This window comes from Magallana gigas, chromosome 3 (assembly GCF_963853765.1).
Source record: "Magallana gigas chromosome 3, xbMagGiga1.1, whole genome shotgun sequence".
Classification (NCBI taxonomy): domain Eukaryota; kingdom Metazoa; phylum Mollusca; class Bivalvia; order Ostreida; family Ostreidae; genus Magallana; species Magallana gigas.
The window spans coordinates 41,496,440-41,515,239 of record NC_088855.1 but is presented as its reverse complement, the minus strand read 5'-3'; the positions used below and the strand labels follow the sequence as shown (position 1 = coordinate 41,515,239).

The window sequence follows — 18,800 nt, the reverse complement described above, 5'->3', positions numbered from 1 at the left end:
GATCGTTCCTGTTTTTCGAACAAAATAACTTTATTTATGTCTATTAGGTGATAAATACGAGTGCTGATCGATATGCAATGTGTATTACTGCACAGTGCGATAACGCTTTGAACGATTTTGTTAATGATAATACTCTTGAATAGCCATATTCAATACCTTTCGAACGGTATAAACACGAGTCTTCAGCTCCACATAGTTTTACTTACAGTCATTTAACAGGACCAGTATTTGAATGAGTTGAAAATATTGAAGAAATAAGAGCTTATATAAAGGCTCACAAAAAACTCGCTCATTCGGAAGTACAGATTTTTACTGATTGGGGGAAGTGTATTAGTCTGATAAGGTATCTTATCCGAGATTTTAAACTACAAAGCGCCTAAGAAATATCACCAAGGACGCCCTGTGTCAGGATTAAGGCACGTTCGCCTACTTCGTCAGATTGCTCCTTCACAAACATCTCAGCTTGTGAAGCAATTTTGAAGTCGGATAATGTTACCGTCTTGCCACAATACTCCCTGTGCATTTCTGAAATAGAGTCAGAGATTAATGAAATTATGTATCTCAAACCAGTGTAAAACTTTGAACAGATGTATGTTCATTTCACTATTTGCACCAAATGCTTTTGAAATCTCGTACAATACACGTTGTATATCGAACGTCTTCGAAAAATTAGTTCTCTCAACTAAAAGATTGGATTCAAATTTCATAAAGGGCAGTTATGATCAGCTAAAAATGAGGACGGTGTTCAAATAAGATACCCCCTCCCCCTACCCCCTGTTTTACTATTGTTGAGTCTCGGTACCGGTATTGTTGTATACATATATAGTAGAAAAAAGATAAACTTTTTTGTTCAAAAAGCATGTCTGTTGACAACAGATCAGATAAAATGTAATTAATCCACCTTAAACAATACCTCAAGATTTGACAAGTTCAAATGTCTGCTCCAATCTTGTCCCGTTAAATACTGAAGATTTAAATTACAACACGGGGCATGATGCCCGAGATATTTCTTTGTATTTGGATAATATTAAGTCAAACTATTCCTACAAGGTTTGAATATTACTGATGCGAATCGCAGGACCCGTATAATGATAAAACAAAGACAAATTTGAAAAAGAATTATGCTCAATTTTAGACTTATTTTACGTTATCAATAGTTATTGTGAGCTATTGAACATTATTTACTTTTTTGGTGGGATACAAACCAGACCAAAATGGAATATCTATTCAGAGAATTGTTGATCATGTTCATAGGTAAATCACCCTTTCTCTCGTACAAATAAACTTTATTCATAGTATATACTGTATTATTCATTGTAATTGGTGATTGTTTGATTGACATTTGTTTGTTTAAATAGATTTTAGTCTAGTGTATTAGTATTTTTTACATAAAGAAATAAACCAATATGCAATATTGTTAATCAGATAGGATAAGATTGATTTGTCAAATCATTTGGATTATATATATATATATTTATATACGGAAAAAAACAGTGTTAAGGGTATTCAGTAATCTATATATTAAATCAAATATTTAACACTTTGCAGATATAAACTTTAATTTTTGAAAAAAATATGTGTAGAATAACGATATACTGATTTTTTTTTTAGAATTTAATTTTGAATAATGAAGGGTCATATCGAAAACATTGAATATTCAATGATCATGGATTCAAATGATTCCATAGTTTTTCATTGAAGAAAAATCAATAAATGAAATCTGCCTGCTTATGCTTGGTTTCAACATATTGTTTTAATTGGTGTATACAATATATACAATTGGATTAAATGAAAAGAATTTAAAACATAACATTCTCTAACGCTTGATTGCCGTGCATAAATATAATTCAGTAAATACCAATTCGTAGACGCAACCATTATTAAATCTGTAACAAAGTTTGTAATAAAGAGAAAAAAGGTTTAGTTTGTAACCTTTTAAAAAAAATTGTATCTTATTTAAAGCCCCAAGTTCGGGGGAATTTAATGCAGCCACTGTATGACACACACTGCTTGTTTTAAACTCAATTTAATTGGTTTGTTATCAGAATCTGTCACCTAGCATTAGATTCAGCTGTATATAGAGCAGCTGAGTTGCAGAGCCATCAGCTCAGCACTGCTGGTATATCACTGACTTTCATTGATAAAGACCAATTGCTAACTTTTTATGTAAAATTTCTCAAATTAATACAATTAATTAACAATAGCAATTATTTATCACAGCAAATAAACCATATTTACATAATATTCAGTCATCATTATCACTCTCAGAGTCCGAGTCTGAACTATTTACTTACTTACATCTTTAATATCTTGAAGGTTTTGCGGACAAGGTTGTTTTAAAATTAGTATGGTCAAGGTATCCAAACCCACTTAGTGTTCCTTACCTTGGACACAAGTGGGAATAAATTTCAACATATTCTTGTTATTTCATTCAGTAATGCTGTAGCTTTTTAGGCAGAGCATCACTGCAGAGTCATAAATCTGACTGGATTGTAACCTTTTGTTGACAGCAGACCCTGATGAAAAAAGTTTCTCCCATGGGAGAAAAACTCAGTCGATGAACAAATTAATAAATCCAATCACCTACAGCCTCCGTTAAAAACTAAGATAGTTATAATAACAGTCCCTGAGAGCCTTTTCTGGTATCTTATTGATTTGGTAATTTATAGTTTTGAGCAGAATTGTTCCGGTATATTCCGCTGGCGGGCCACCTGGCGGGGGTGGGGGTCCACCAGCCTACAGCATGGATCTGGAGACGACGCTAAGGAACATAGTTTTCACAAACTATTCGACCCAGCAACGGCCGTCCGAGAAAGTTGTTGTCCATGTGTCCTTCACATTGCTGACGATCAATGACTTGGTAACCGAATGTATACTTATGTAGATGTTATCTTTGTTCTTTGGTAACAATATTTCATTGAGATATAATTTTTCTGTAACTGATTCAATGTTTGAGATTCAAGATTCAAAGTAAGGTTTGTTTTAGAATTTGTGCTTCAATTTCATTTGTTCTCATTTTTGCCTTTGTTGAGAAAGTGTGTCATTTATTCAATTTCATAGTAAAACGTATGAAAAGGAATCTTATATTGATAAAAAATACAAATGTTAAAACCTGTCTTGATCTAACTAGGATTTAATATTAAAATTACAATAAGCAGAACACATTTGAAAAGTTGACAATTTTATTTCAGAATATTAAGGACCAAACAATGTCTACAACGGGATACTTAACATTGGTGGGTATAATGTCATCAATCATCAAGTATTTGATTGTTGTAGATATAATGTCATCAATCATCAAGTACATGTATTTGATTGTGGTAGGTATAATGTCATCAATCATCAAGTACATGTATTTGATTGTGGTAGGTATAATGTCATCAATCATCAAGTATTTAATTGCAAAAGTTCTCTTATGATCACAGTCGCCCACTTTCTTTCGGAACAATATAGTCTTTTTTGACAGTTTTACGAAAGGACTATATTTTTCTTTAAATATTCTTAGCACAATTGTAATAATGAGCATGACATATATTAATGCACGCTACCATTTCTATTAATACCATGTGGTACTGCCACCCTTTCTGTACTAAAAGTGCAAATAAGGAATTTCCAAGTGATGCGTGGGTCTGATTCTGAAAGGTCATTTCCATCCAAGGCATTTTAATGATGCAGAATGCAACGAAATCTGTTTATGAAGTTCCCAGAAAGCTGCTATATCTTCAATTATAAAATTCAGAAGGAAATGCAATAGGTCAAAAAATCTTATACTAATAAGTAAAACAACAAATGATTTATAGATATTCGTTTTTTTCATTTGAAATGATTTGCATTGAATTTCCTCATTGTATGGGTGCAGACGTATTATTGAAGCTTAAGGCTAAGTTGACACGACTTTGTGCAACAGACAATTTTTTTAGGTCAAACGAAAAAGTTGTTGTCCTCGGATACGGTCAACATTACTAGGAACAAAATAATTCCATCGATGAACAATAGTCAGAAATTAATAATCATAACCTCAAATATTTATTATCCAAATTCACCACACTCCCCCTAAATTTTTTAAAAGTATGCTTATTTTTTAATACTGCTTGATATTTTAATATCATTAGAAATACATGGTAAAAGTTTTTGAATTTTTTTAACATACACTATACGAGTAGCAGTTGATTAGTCACTTTATTCAATAAGTGACCTATTGGTACCCGTTTTACCTGTTTTGGTTTTTTGGGGGGCCCCAGTGTGTCGCCTGTCGGTCGTAATCATTTGAATAATCAGAATAGCAGGCAATATTGTTGTATAATTACGTTGAACAAGAATATGACACTCTTGACCCCTAGGTCAGGTGTTCTTCTATAGATAAAACTTTTATTAATGTAGTTAACAAGCATCAACAGACAAACAAATGCATGTTCATGTTAACAAGAGACTTCTATCAACGTTTTAAAATTAAAGGCAAGAGAGTCATGATGTTCTAATGTTTATTAACTTCTTTTATTTGCAGCATTTTAAAAAATATATATATTATTTTCTCTTAGGTACCTGACAGGCAAATTTAATACATGATAATAATAATAATAATAATAACAAAGGAAGAATCTACTAAAATTGTGAATTTTTTTCGAATGGATCAGGGTTTCTGGTATTAGAGTTTGGCTCTAATAACTATATGGTAAAAATCACTTAATTCTTTTATAAATCTGATTCTCTACTACTTGGCAGCTATAAAAAATATTCAATACATTGTTAGGATGAGTAATTGTGTTTCTACATAAATTGAGAAGTTCATAACTTATTTGTCAATTGTTTTTGTATAAGATTGGGATCTATGGATCATGTAGCGAAAATATATGATTTAATTCTCATATTCAATCATTTATAACATAAAAATGATCGATCCATTGACTTTCAAAAGTTATATCATTTTTACATAACGAAGTAAACAATATTGTTTTAAACGGACATTAATTGTCTTGTAGTTTTTCTAATAACAAAATTGATTTGCATTACATATATAATGAGAGAAAAGGAAGGTAGCAGAATGACCGTAAGTTAATTCCTAGTTTTATATTCTGACGCAGAATAGTCTATGGATAAGACAGAGTTATAAAAATAAGCTTGATACTTTAAGCATTGAAGTTGCATACTGACATTTTCTTGTAAATAACCATACACATTATTGAACTTCTTTTATGAATACTCTTCTATAAGTCTTAAATATCCGACAAGTATATCTGAATTGGCTGCTGACGAACAATTTGTCATTCTTGCTCATCGAGTTTATAATTTTCATAAGTATCCATAAGTAAAATGAAATCAAATATTTGGTTGACTCTACAAACTACCAATGAAACTCATGTTTAACAACTTGTTTTCTAATATCAGAGTATAATATTCATCAAATAGTTACGAAATCGTCATTTAGTCATTCTGTACCAGTTATTATTATTCTTATGGGTTTCCTGATTAAAATTTCATCATTATTAGTACAGTTAATTAGAACTGTCCATTTTATATAAAATTCATTTTAATAAAGTTCTGTAAATTCTCTGTAAATGTCTTTTACAGAGATGGATAGACAGCCGTTTAAAATGGGACTCTACCCTGGGTGGCAATGACTACAGTAATGTCAAGTTCCTCTTCAGCACGGAGTCTTATGTCTGGCGACCAGCTCTAATTGTAGAGAACTCGTAAGAATTCCGATCATTTTTCTGTAACAAGTTAAATTGTAATGCATCGATATCTATCCTACTTCAGTTGGTGTCTTACCACAATTCTAAAAGTATAACAAATAGGGAATTTTCTTTCTAGATAATCAACAAATCACTTTTAATTTTATATATTTTTAAACATTTCTCTTATGCAATCATTTTTTTTCTTTTTTGGCTTTTTAAAAGATGAAATGCTCCTTTTCTAATTTTAATGAATTGAAAAGTTACTTATTCATTAAAAGGTCTATAGTAATGAACAGAGACAGATCTTTTTACTTGCCCATTCTTAGAGCAAAAGAAGTAATGTTTTAACTTCAGTCTGTCCTGTCCAAGAGAGAAAAAGAAATATTCTCGGTTCTTCAGGCTTAGATCAGTCCTTTTTTTCACTGAATGGACAGTATTCTTTACATAACATCTATTTATGTTTAAATGACTTAATATTTTGCACATTTATGTACGAGCGTCTCACCTTGATCAGTTTTTTGTAAAACAGATTAGCTGTTTAGGTAGAACAGGCTTCTTCCGCCATATTTATTTTTGTCTCTTCTTTGAAACTTGTTTAATGCTTTTCTTGGCAGTTAAGTTCAATTTTCTTTTGTCTCAAACTTTGGAAAAAATTTACCCTTAAGGACAGTGAAAATTGTACGTTTCTCAGTATTAATTATATTTATACAAAGACATTTTTTATAGGTTAACAAGCAAGTTCCTGCCTGATGAGGTCAATATGTTTTCAAATAATTTTTTTAATTTTTTAAAGACATATAATAAAAATCAGCCCAAAACGGTCCTTAACTTTTGTTGAAAGATGAATGAGCAATAGACATGACGTTTAACGTGTTGTTTTATATGCAAAATGTGCAAACAATTGGAGAAAAGTGCCTTTTCATTTACTAAGAACCACTGTAGAACAGCGGCGGTTCTTACTTATAAAAAGACATTGTTTTGTAATCGTGTGAGCAACTTGCATATAAAACATCATGTAAAATCTATTATCTATTGCTTTTCTATTTTTTCAACAAGTCTCTTAAAGAAATGTTTACATTTTTGGTCCACAATTGTAGAAGATGGCCGGACATTTCCTTTAATCAAACATTTATAAAGCGAATTATATTTGTTGTTATTGTTTTTTTTTTTTTTTTTTTTTTTTTTTGATTGATATAAATGTTTTCACCATGCCCATAAATTTGTTTTGAACTGAAGAAATGTGCCAAGAACTCCGTTATCTTTTTCCGTACAAATATTTGTTATTTTTTTGTTAAAGATTATTGCAATAAAAGGGATTTATTCTTAACACCACAAACTGTATACCAATGCCCCGCCGGCCTACTTAATATCACTTCGAGTTCGAATTGTCTGGCTACACGCTGTACTTTTCCAAACTCCAACCATGTCGTTCCGTGGTTTTATGCTCTTCTGCGAATTTTATTTTCTATAAGGAAGAAAGCAGAGGAGATACGATGACGTTTTGGATAATCAATCACATCAAAGTGAATCTTAATGTAGAAACAAAGGTTAATATGTGAGAATACAATGCGATAATTATCGCTGATATAACCTTTGTTTTAGAAACAAATACCCTTACCTGATGTCTGTCACAGTTGAATAAGGACTAGCCGAGGGGTATTTCCAATTTCGAACCCTTTTCATGGCCCACGACACCGACCCCATTTCTGCAAATAAATAAAGACTAAGGCAGTACTTGATGCATGGGAAAATTGCGAAGAATTTTTAACTGGTTAACCCAGTTTAGAAAATAAAAGTGTGCTAGACATCCTGTCGTCTTCCGGAAATCTTGTGAATCTATGAAACAAATTCTACTCCATACCTCACGGCTATAGATAATTAAGAATCAGGAAGACACTCTTTACAATAATAGTATTGCTCTTTCTTACAACACTGATGCAAACAGTTATCCTTAAAATAGTAATTTCATTCATAATATCCTATTGATTTTTAGTACTGAGTACACAGAAAAGAATTGACAAGCTATTGGTGCGTGATCTTGTTCTTTGTTAAATATCTGGATTGCCTCCAAATTATAATTATTTTTTTTTTGGGGGGGGGGGGGGGGGTACTGGTTTTAAAAGGCATTTACAAAGCTATATAAAGGAAGACAGTTTTTCTAATTTGGAACAAAATTCTCATTATTTCACATGATTGTTCTTAAACATTAATTAGACACTAATTTTAAACATGTCATTATGATAATATAGAGATACACCTAGTTTCAATTTTCTTAAACTATCACGTTTTTCTTCATTTGAAACTTTTAATGAAATAAAACACTCAATGCAAAACGAATAGTCAATGTGATATTTTTTTCATTAGTAGGAGGCACGTTCCACTTTTGTGTCTCTTGTACGGTTGCATTTGCTACTTACCATTCCCCTTTTTACTCTTCAAAAATAATTTGTACGATTTACACCTTTTAAGTTTTTAAATTCTTTCGTTTTTAATGCTTACAGTGCAAATACTATTTGACCATTGTGTTTCAGTTCCTTTTTTCATCAAGAGGATTTTTGGGGAGGGGGCATTTCTGTTTTTCTACCACCGAAAGCCAGAATGTCTTTGGAATGTTTTAAAACCATTTTTGAAAAAATTAACACTGTAAGACGGACTTTGTTACTTATGCATGATTCATCAGGAGTTATCTATCTTTAAAGTAGCATGTTATATAAATGTCATTCAAATAAGGATAATAAATAAGTATATATAAATTGCGAGAGGAGTACGAAATGCAATTTTTTTTATTAAAACAAATATTAAAAACCCCTTTAAGTCTTTAACCAAACACGAGTGTGTAGATTATATTCATTTGATAGCGCAGCCCCCCCCCCCCAAAAAAAAAAAAAAAAACCAAAAAACAAAACAAAACAAAACAAACCAAAATTCACTGTGAACAAGAAATATTTTTAATCGATTGCAGAAAAAATAACGGGATGAATTTCATCTTTTTATTGCTAATTTGTGCAAAGTATCTTCTTAAACTAAATTTTGTGTTAGTGAAATGTAAACTTTAACGCCAACTCAATTGCATGTTCTCTTAGTTTGCATCAACATTTTCATATTTTGATTTGTCGAAAAATACTAAGTCAAGGTTGCTCATACCTGATATTTAATATCCGTAGGTGAATCGGGGTTTAGGATTAGGTTTAAGTTCCAAAATTTAAAAAAAAAACGAAGCATAATCTCATGTTTCATCAAATAATACAACACCAAAACAAATCATTTTACTTGTTTAAATGATTTTCAATAAAATAATTATGTTGAACTTGCCCGATCGTTAAGAATGATATTTTAAATGCTTACATTTTAATAATCTAAGAATCTTACTACATGTAGTTTTAAGCAATATCAAACAAATAATCTAAGTAATATCTTATGTTTAAAATTTTCTTATTATTACAGCTGCCAAAGTACATTTTGTATGAACACTTTGTAGTTCTCCTAAAGACTTGTTACGTATGATAAATAAAAAAAAAAAGATTTTAAAAGAAATATTACCTACATACAAGAAATTTAAAATTAAATTGATAAACCCTTTTGAAATTTTAGTCTTAACTAGAACTCGGTGCATCCCTCTTTCTCAGACAAATGCTTTTGTCCTCAAGTAATTGTTCTGAAAAGGTTTGAAGTAGATTATTCTAATGACAAACAATGCTCGTTTTTTGTAAGTTTTATACATCAATATACATTTCATTGAGTAATGATTTGTCCTTGTGAATTTTAATATCAGTATGTCCGTTTTTGTTCTATATTTTCCTCTCTCTAGATCTTTGACACACATCGCGCTTGACCTTTGACCAAAAGATGTTACACCAGCTGTTACATCATCTGGTTTTGTATGTTACTAGTCATTTATGCAAGAAACGTTATAAAGTTTATGATTTTTGTCGTTTTGAAATGATAATAACCAGCATTTTTCAACTAAAAGTTTAATCTTTCACTAGGGCTTATTAAAAATCTTGAAATGAAATCCAGAGTTACATACTGTATGAAAATGTTTTTGACATTTCGAATTTTAATGAAATTTATAAATGGCAGTCTGTCTAATTAAATTTGTTCTCATTACAGAAAAAATACAATTTCACTCGGTCAAATTTTGTAGAACTGAAATTCTTCAATGAATTTAAGTTTGTTTTCCTGAATAATTATCGGAAGTGGAGATCTTTTAAAAATAAGTTGTCTAATACATTACTTTTTGATGATAAATTAGAAATTAATGCGATAGCAAAAATGGAGAGTAGAGTTAAGAGAAACAAGATTATGTATATTGGTAACATTTAAAGAAAGATACTCTAATCCATCGAAACAAAAAGGCGATAGTGACATATTAAGGAACGATGAAATGCCAAAACGCTTTAATTAATAATCGAAGAACCTTCTGTGTTGGTGTCTTGCTTTCCAGTTATTTGTTTTGCATCATCGCGCATTTGTAGAAATTGGTTGACTGTAAGCATTATCAGGATGCATCGTGAATTTCATAGAAATTGTACAACCAAAAACTTTGAAAGAATACGGAAACAATTTGTTGCAATGTTTAATGTAAATATTCATATTGATTTAATTTTTTTGACACAATATTATGTCAAACAGGTGTAAAATGTAAAAGTTATGCCTGTCATCGTCAATATGTATCTAAATGTACATGAAGGTCATTCATGTTTTTTCAGCAAAATTTGTCTTCGCATTGCTTTTAAAGATGCTGATAAGAAGGAAATTTTAAACCTTTTGCGATTTGCTAATTAATGATTTAATTTTTAATGCCACGTCATTTAAAATTAAATCATATTGTTTTCAAACAGACTCTCTCGTATGCTTGACCTATTTTTTTTTTGTCTATATCAATTCTATGAACAGAAGAGATCTGTTTAAAGATATTAACAACTATTCAAATTTTAAAGTAAAATTGAGGGGTTTTTACGTGGTAAAAGAACAATCACTCAATTCTGAAGGTGAATTGTTAAATTTTACGATTTGTTGCCTACAACTTGCCGCACGTATGACTAAGATAATGCTTCATATTCGTGGTTAATATCCATTGGGCTTATTCTCAGAAATTTGGTTTAGAGTTATCACTCTTTTTATACATATGTATTCATATTAAGTCGCTTAAATAGTTAAAATTTCTTTCTGATATTGGTTTAAACTTTATACATTATTAATTTATGTTATTTTAGGTGGGCCGGAAGGATCTGTGCTGAAACATTAGTTATTCTATCATTTATGTAGACAATTTTTCATTCCCTCTTTTATGAAAAAACCGGGCAAGCTGTTTTCATAGATACATGTACAGGTTGATTAAAAAAAAATAGGTAAATGAAAATATGTAAGGATAAATTTGCTCCACCTTTTTATCTAGATGTGTATATGTATTTAAAAAATACACTCAGTGTTTTGTCTTGAAAAATGTAACCAGACGATTGAGAAAGGATTTTTAATGCCTGTATAATGAGAGTTTAAGGAATAGCATTAATTATAACATTAAATTACAATTTCTTTAAGTTTTAACTGATTTTGTGTTTCTTTTTTTTTGGGGGGGGGGGGGGGTGGGGGTGGGGGTAGGAGAGGTGTTGACTTTTCCTTTTTTTAATTTCTAAATAAAAGTAGAATTTTGTACCATTGTATTCATTATTAGTACTGTGAAAATGTTACTATTTACTTGCTAGAAAAGATCTATCACCTAACTGTTAAAAATAAAATTTCATGAAGAACTCGTTCTTCGAATTATACGCAGTAGTACTGTTATCTCCACCCAATAACTTCTTAATCAAAGTCTTGTTAAAGAAAATGCAACTTCATTGTCTGTAAAAGAAGTCCGGTGTAACGAAGAATATTGACCCGGGTTGAAAATTGACCCGGGGGTCATTTTTCAACGTTGAATATTGACCCGGGGGGTCATTTTTCAACGTTGAAAATTGAGACCAAAATCGTGAAATTTATACCCGGGGTCATTTTTCAACAGTATGAGAAAGATTTTTCTAAACTCTGATGACCTCGACCCGTTGAAAATTGATCCTGTTGAGAATTGACCCAAACCTCAGAGTTTTGATCTGAAATGGAACTTACTCTACACGGTTTAAAGGTACAATCATGCACATATTTGAAAGTTTCAGTTTTAAAATGTACATACTGTCCGATACATATGCGGACGTGGCTAATTTCTTTTAGGCTAATATGTCCAATTAATCATTTAATTTTTAGATTGAACATATGATATCCATTTATTATTACAATACTATGTAAATAAAGCTAAGAAGATGACCGTTTGCTTCGGAATGGAGCAGGCGAGTATGGCTACTTTTTTCATTCCCTCATGTGACAGAATTTTAAGTTTAAACTTGTCACAATCTCTGATAAATATATCTAACAAACATATTGCCCGTTATCGTCAATTTTAAGGCAATTCAACAGAGCGCTATTCGACAGGCACCTGACGTTGTATATTTTTCTAATAACTAAAAATATATAACCTCTTTACTGCTTTATTGGGTAAAGGGTATATATATTTATATCAAGACAAAAGGATATAATGTCAGATACCTATGCTTAATTTGAAGAAGTCAGAATATTTCACTGACAAAATAATAAATGAATGGTTGTCATATTTTTATCCTTTTTCATTTATAATGGGTTTTTTTTATACGTATATATACAGCATATACATATTTACACATGTTTTTAATTTTTTACTACAATTAAAAAATAATTTTTCATAAACTTGTCTGATTAACTTTATTGAAGCACCATCCAATTTTTTGCGTATACAGCCATAGTTCTTCTTAAAAATGCAATTTTTTTCTATTATTTTGAGTTTTCAATTCTATTATTTACCTGTAAATTAGAAACACAGGCAACTGACGTAATATATTTTCTCAAAATTAAAAACATATACCCTCTACAGCAAAAATGTTATTAATTTAAAAAAAAGTAGGTTTGCATCCAAATACACAGTCGGAGGATTGTTGATCTAATTATATTAATGGTATATACATGAAAAGGTATGCGAAAAGTATACAACTGATAGATATATTGTTTGGAGCAGCTGTATCAAGGAAAAATCCGAATTGCTTAAACATGTACAAATTGAGGCAACCAGGACAGTGACAGGGATAATAGTTAATTCTTCTAAAATAATTTTATATAGTGAGCTTAATTTGGAAACCTTGCAATCTCGAAGGGATAACCATAAACTAATTATATTCAACAAGAATATAAATGGTTTAGCACCACAAAATTTGTTAAATTGAATTCAATCATATTATCTTACTGAACATGCATATAATCATAGATCAAATTAGTTTTTTTTACTATCTACCACTATATACTTATTACAATAGCTTTGCTTCGTCTACATGTAAATTATGGAATAATCTTCATGCAGAAAAGAAAATTTCATCAACTTTATCTTTCTTTTAAGTCAAAACTTAAAAAACAAAATATACCTAGAGCTTTCAGTTAACCTTTAAGTTAAGACAATAGGAAATATTATTTTACGTCAATTACGGAATAAAGCTAGTAAAGCTAACTTATTTAAGGATTTTTTTAATCTGATGTGAGTCGATGTTTATACTGTGGGTCTGAATCTGAAGGAAATGTGATTTTTCCCCTGGATATCCAAGATACACTCAACAAAGAGACGAACTTTTTAAACAACTTATTGACATTAGTGTACCATTTTATATGAACTATATACTTTATGGTAGCTCTGATTTTTCATATAATTGTTTCCCATGTTTATACTTATATTAGATCTCCAAAGCGTTTTTGATTCTCTTAAGGTACACTGTTTAAACCTATTTAAGTATTATACCTGTATATTTACTTAATATACAGTTCCCTTTTATTTACTGTTCGTTTCAAATGGGCTGGATCATGAAAATCTCATTCTAATGTTTGTATCTCTGCAGGTATAAATGAAGGTGATATGTTTGTTAATATAGCTGTGAGTGAACATGTCTACCAACAATATGTCACACAATCATATATGATAAATATTCAGATAATTATTTAATATTCAAGTACCTCATGTCTTATATACACACTATATACACATTTAACACGTTTAAATTAAATTAATAATGTAGGTGGCTGTGATAGGAAGGTCAATCATCTACTCCAACGCTGCTGTATGATCTTCTACTACTTATTTCTATTCAAAAAATGCAATTTACCAATTTATTGACGAAAACAATTACTGTTAGTAAATTTATGATAAATTTTTGTGATCAAAGCAATTTAGAAACTTTAAAGCAAAATTATATTGTCATCCTGTACAAAAATTAGGTTGCTAACTTGCTACAGATTCCATGAAGCAGAATTGTTAATGCCTAGAAAAATTAGCGATTTGATGATATTTAGTTACATAAGAAGTTATTCTAATGGAACAAATAAAACATCAAAAATCGGCTTCAAGATATAGTTACTACAGTATTGTTCATGAAAGAGTACAATCATGTTAGCATATCATCATTTTGTAAACTGTTATTGGCTGGATGGGTGTGAATACAAAATTCAGATAGTCACAGTTTTAACAAACTGAGTTGGTGCAAACACAAAAATATCAATATGACATACTGTAATTTTTTTTTATTTACACCCACTCGGAAAATTTACAATGAACAATATCTTAGTTTCAATTTACTGGGTGAACGTAAAACCAAAATCAAATAATATGACATATTGTAATTTTTTTAAATTATTTATAATTGTACACTTCTAAAGCAAATTAAAAAAAAGAGTTTTACTGAATTGAATATTTTAACGTGTAACCATGTATACTAATATTATTAAAAAACATATATTTCTTTAAAAATATATAGATATCACACAAAACATCAATTATACGCGATAAGTTTATTATGAATAAAATAGTTATTACATGTACAAAATTAAAGGGATACTATGTAAATTCAAAAAATAAATTATTTAAGTCTCATTTTAACCCCCCCCCCCCTTCCCCCGTTGAAACATGTAAATCTAAAGAATAAATATATAAAAACTGATAATTTTTAATTAAATAAACTCAAGTTATAATATTGATTCGTTAATTTGTGCTTCTTTGATGTTGAATTTTGAACCGGTTTCATGATCAAAATTCCACGATGCGGGTCAATTTTCAACGGATTAGGGTCTTTATTCAACACCTTTGGTCTCAATATTCAACGTGGAAAAATGACCCCCGGGTCAATTTTCAACCCGGGTCAAAGTTCTTCGTTACACCGGAACCAACCATTGATATCTTACGTAAATTGTTTTACGCAGATGTTGAAGAGAGTTTCTTCAATAATAACGATAATCATAGTCAAATAAGGTCATATTCGTCAGCCGAGTGTCTGATTCATTATTCTCATCTCATGAGATGAGAACAACGAATCGGGCACTTGCAGATGAGTAAGGTTAACGAATAATTATATTCCATTTATTATTCATTGTAATAAAATTGAATAGCTGGTAGACATTGACAACTGTACGAATAAAATGCATTCTATACATGAAAGTTGAAGGTATTGTAATTGTATTTAAAATACAGACTTCGTATCCATCACAATACAGGAACATGTTGTCAAAATTTCTCAAATTATTCTTTCAAATCCGATCTATCTTATTCTCTCATAAAAAACTCTACAAATAAGTTTAGATATAATTCAAGACATGAGACATTGTGGGAAGATAGATAGATAGATAGATCTATATCTATATCTATCTCTATCTATATATATATATATATCAATATATATATTGATATATATATATAACTGATATATATATATATCAATATATATATATCAATATATATTGATAGATGGCAGTTAGTGTTGCTTTTTTTCTTTTATTATATATATATATATATATATATATATATATATATATATATATATATATATATATATATATATATATATATATATATATATATATATATATTTGAACTTACGAAACTGTGGAAATCATTAGGGAAATGTTAAAGTAAATAAAATTATTCTTTTGGCCAGGGTTGCCGATGTTAAAATCTTGAGCGATTCGAACACACCTATGAGAATCCGGAACAATGGAGTCATTGAGTGGAGTCCGATGGGGTTATATGTTGTGAGCTGCGAGTCAGACATCACTTACTACCCGGTGGACTCTCAAACCTGTTATATCAAAATCAGCTCCTGGGGCTACACCTCGGGCGAAATTGACTTACAAAGCAAATCTTCAACCATCTTGTTAGGATTCTACAGTCCTAATGGTGAATGGGATCTGTTGTCCACTTCGTCAGAGGCCTCAGCTGCGAAGACTCGAGGAGACTTCAGTTTCTCTAGCCTGACCTTTACTGTCCGAGTACAGAGGCGGTTACTTTTTCACACACTTAATACGATGTTCCCAGTGGCCTTAATGGCGTTCCTCATTCCAATGGTCTTCAAGCTTCACCCTGACGCTGGGGAAAAGATTGGCTTTGCTCTCACCGTTCTGCTGGCTTACGCAGTGTACCTGACCATGATTTCAGACAGCATACCAAGTACTTCCTTCACCCCATGCTATTTATGTAAGCATCTTTAAAGTATATTTTGATCAAATAAACGTGAACAATTTTATCATAATGGGACTCAGGTAGAGGTTTTTTTTTATTGTGCTATAATTAAACTGCGCAAAGTATGAAACTTTGCAGACCTTCTAAATCTAGGTCATTTGAAGCATGTTTTTTTTCCAAAGGTAAGCGTTCATAAGCCCGCTCGCGGACATTGTTCTGTCAAATATATAAAGATTCGTTATTTTGTGCTGACGTTGTTGTGTGGTTGTCAAAAAATAGCTAAGCAGCCTGTTTTGAATATTGTTATGCAAGTACAAATTAATTACCGCTATGTACAAATAAGTAATAGTCTGCACAACAATTTAAAGTAGTTACTAGTTTTGTTAACGTAATTCGCCCACTCTCTTCACATCAATTCCATAATAATGGTTGGAATTCTAATACACTTTCTATAAAAAAAAAAAGACCCATTATAATAATTTCTTATAGTCCGAAAACCTTATGATCGAGTTGATGGTACCAGTTTGGGGATGTGATGAAGAATTAACAAACAATTAATATGAAATGATTATATTCAGTTAATCATCGGGTTTCTTTTCAATATTTTAGCTATATATCTCGTATTCATTCTGGCATTGTCATCCATTTCCGTCCTGTGTACCATACTCGTGCTGAATTTTAACTTCGGAACTGACGACGAACCTATTCCAAATGCCACACGGATTTTCTTGGTTTCCCTTGTTGCGAAACTGATATGCTGGAAACGAAAAAACTGTTGTCAGCGGGCGAGAAAAGTCGCAGATTCTTCTGTAGAATTGGTTGAAGAATTTGATAGCAAGAAGGAGACAAAGGAGGAAAATATAACCTGGCAGGATCTCTCGAAAATCCTAGACAGGGCGTTCTTCCTCTTATTCACAATTGTTATTACGTTTTCAACATGCATATTCATTGCTGTTGTTTTTACCCAGCGTGTAACAGAAGAATAACGCTTGATGATTGCCGTGAGAATTTTGATAGAAAAAACCCACAAATGTTTAATGTGTGTGACATTTATTAACAGGAACATTGAAATAGCGCAAACTTATGCAATATATATTAACAGAGATCTCCATCAGCTTTTGACTGTGTGATGAAACTCTGGGTCGGTATCATTTATTTTTGTAAAAGAAAATAAATAAACGAAAAGTCAACAAACGGTTCTCACCTAAATTGTGAATAAATTTCATATCGGACACTTTTTCTGCAGTCGATCAGCAGACACCAAATAAATGTTTTCAGAAGTTTCTATTTTGTCAACTTTTCTACAAGATGGGAAAACATAAAGCATTTTAAAAATGTTGATGTATGTGTGCCAAATCTTGACTTTTATCAAATATTTACACTTTGTGAACACTATTCTGAAATGTCCTCTACATCACAAGTCTATGTATAAGATATATTCACATTTTGTATGCATTGTTTTGTTAAAAAGTATTTAACATAATTGCAGTTAGCATCACGCCATTCTAAAAGTGAGTATTTGAATAGAATGTTTTCTTTTTTAAAAGAGGCAAATAAATGTTCAAGTATAAACGGAAATATATACGCCAAAACACATACGCTCTCGTAACTAACTTATTTCAGTGAAAAATCTATGATGTAAAATATTTAAGAAAAAGACTTAAATTCAACTTTTCGAACCACAATATAACATCATTTGAAATCATTTTGAGGAAAGTGTGTAAAATGTACACAATGTGTTTTGAAAAATCGCATATAATAAATATTTTTTTAAAAGTATTTTTGGGGAAAATCTCTGAAGATTTTTCATAAGGATTCTTTTAAGTTATGTCCTTACTCAAAATCTTATGACTTTTGATTACATGCATTTTACTTCAAATTGTTACTGTAAATTTTACCGATGGTGCCATAGAAGTCAAATGGTACCATTAATATACACTGTACATGTCTTATTGTCTTTAATCTGTAATGAAGCTGAAACTTAACAGTGGTAATCTTTGTTAATTTTCAGCAATCGCTTAACTTATTTTGCTTTCATGTCGTTTCAATTTTTCAGTAATACATCATTGTTTTAATACTTATTGTTGATGGCTTGTTTGAACAGGAAAAATAAAATCATAATGGTTAATGCGGTGTGTTAAATGTATTCTATGATGTTACATAAAGGTCAAGTAGCCATATATAAAAGCATACCATGTTCAACATTTAGCGAAATGTTTCCAATTTTGTTGTTAAGGATAAGTTAGCATTCGTAGTCCATTTATTTTATTGTCTCGGTTTTTGCTTATACATGTAGTTATCAAAGTATTCCTTAGTCCGAATTGTAAAAGTTTGTGCAAAATCAATAATTGAAAAAAAAAAATAAAGTAAATATTTGTCCTCCTGTTTTTTGAATTATATTATCAAACACACATCTAGAGTTTAAAATTAAAAGTGACCTAAACACGATTTGAGATCAAAATTTATTTTTTTACTTTTTATGAATATTATAGTGTAGTCGTGCATTTTGAATGATTGACCAACATTTGAATGTTAAAAGTCAAATTACAAGCGAGATACAAAGGTAAGAACCC

At 30.6% G+C, this 18,800-nt stretch overlaps 1 protein-coding gene across 1 annotated transcript; it reads left to right on the top strand.

Annotated features, from left to right (window-relative positions):
* Positions 1 to 1,094: 1,094 nt before the first annotated feature.
* On the top strand, positions 1,095 to 18,355 carry LOC117680778 (neuronal acetylcholine receptor subunit alpha-7). The gene is made up of 6 exons (XM_034443414.2): positions 1,095 to 1,254; positions 2,670 to 2,860; positions 3,192 to 3,236; positions 5,569 to 5,690; positions 15,707 to 16,242; positions 16,837 to 18,355. Exons 1-6 carry the CDS (start codon positions 1,215 to 1,217, stop codon positions 17,211 to 17,213), a joined length of 1,311 nt encoding a protein of 436 aa, XP_034299305.2. The 5' UTR covers positions 1,095 to 1,214; the 3' UTR covers positions 17,214 to 18,355.
* Positions 18,356 to 18,800: the final 445 nt, after the last annotated feature.

Bases quoted from the DNA above. Each gene is read 5' to 3' on its own strand.
- LOC117680778 (XM_034443414.2), top strand. From the start codon at position 1,215: ATGGAATATCTATTCAGAGAATTGTTGATCATGTTCATAG. The intron at 1,255-2,669 runs GTAAATCACCCT...GGTAATTTATAG, and splicing joins ATTGTTGATCATGTTCATAG to TTTTGAGCAGAATTGTTCCG. The intron at 3,237-5,568 runs GTGGGTATAATG...TGTCTTTTACAG, and splicing joins CAACGGGATACTTAACATTG to AGATGGATAGACAGCCGTTT.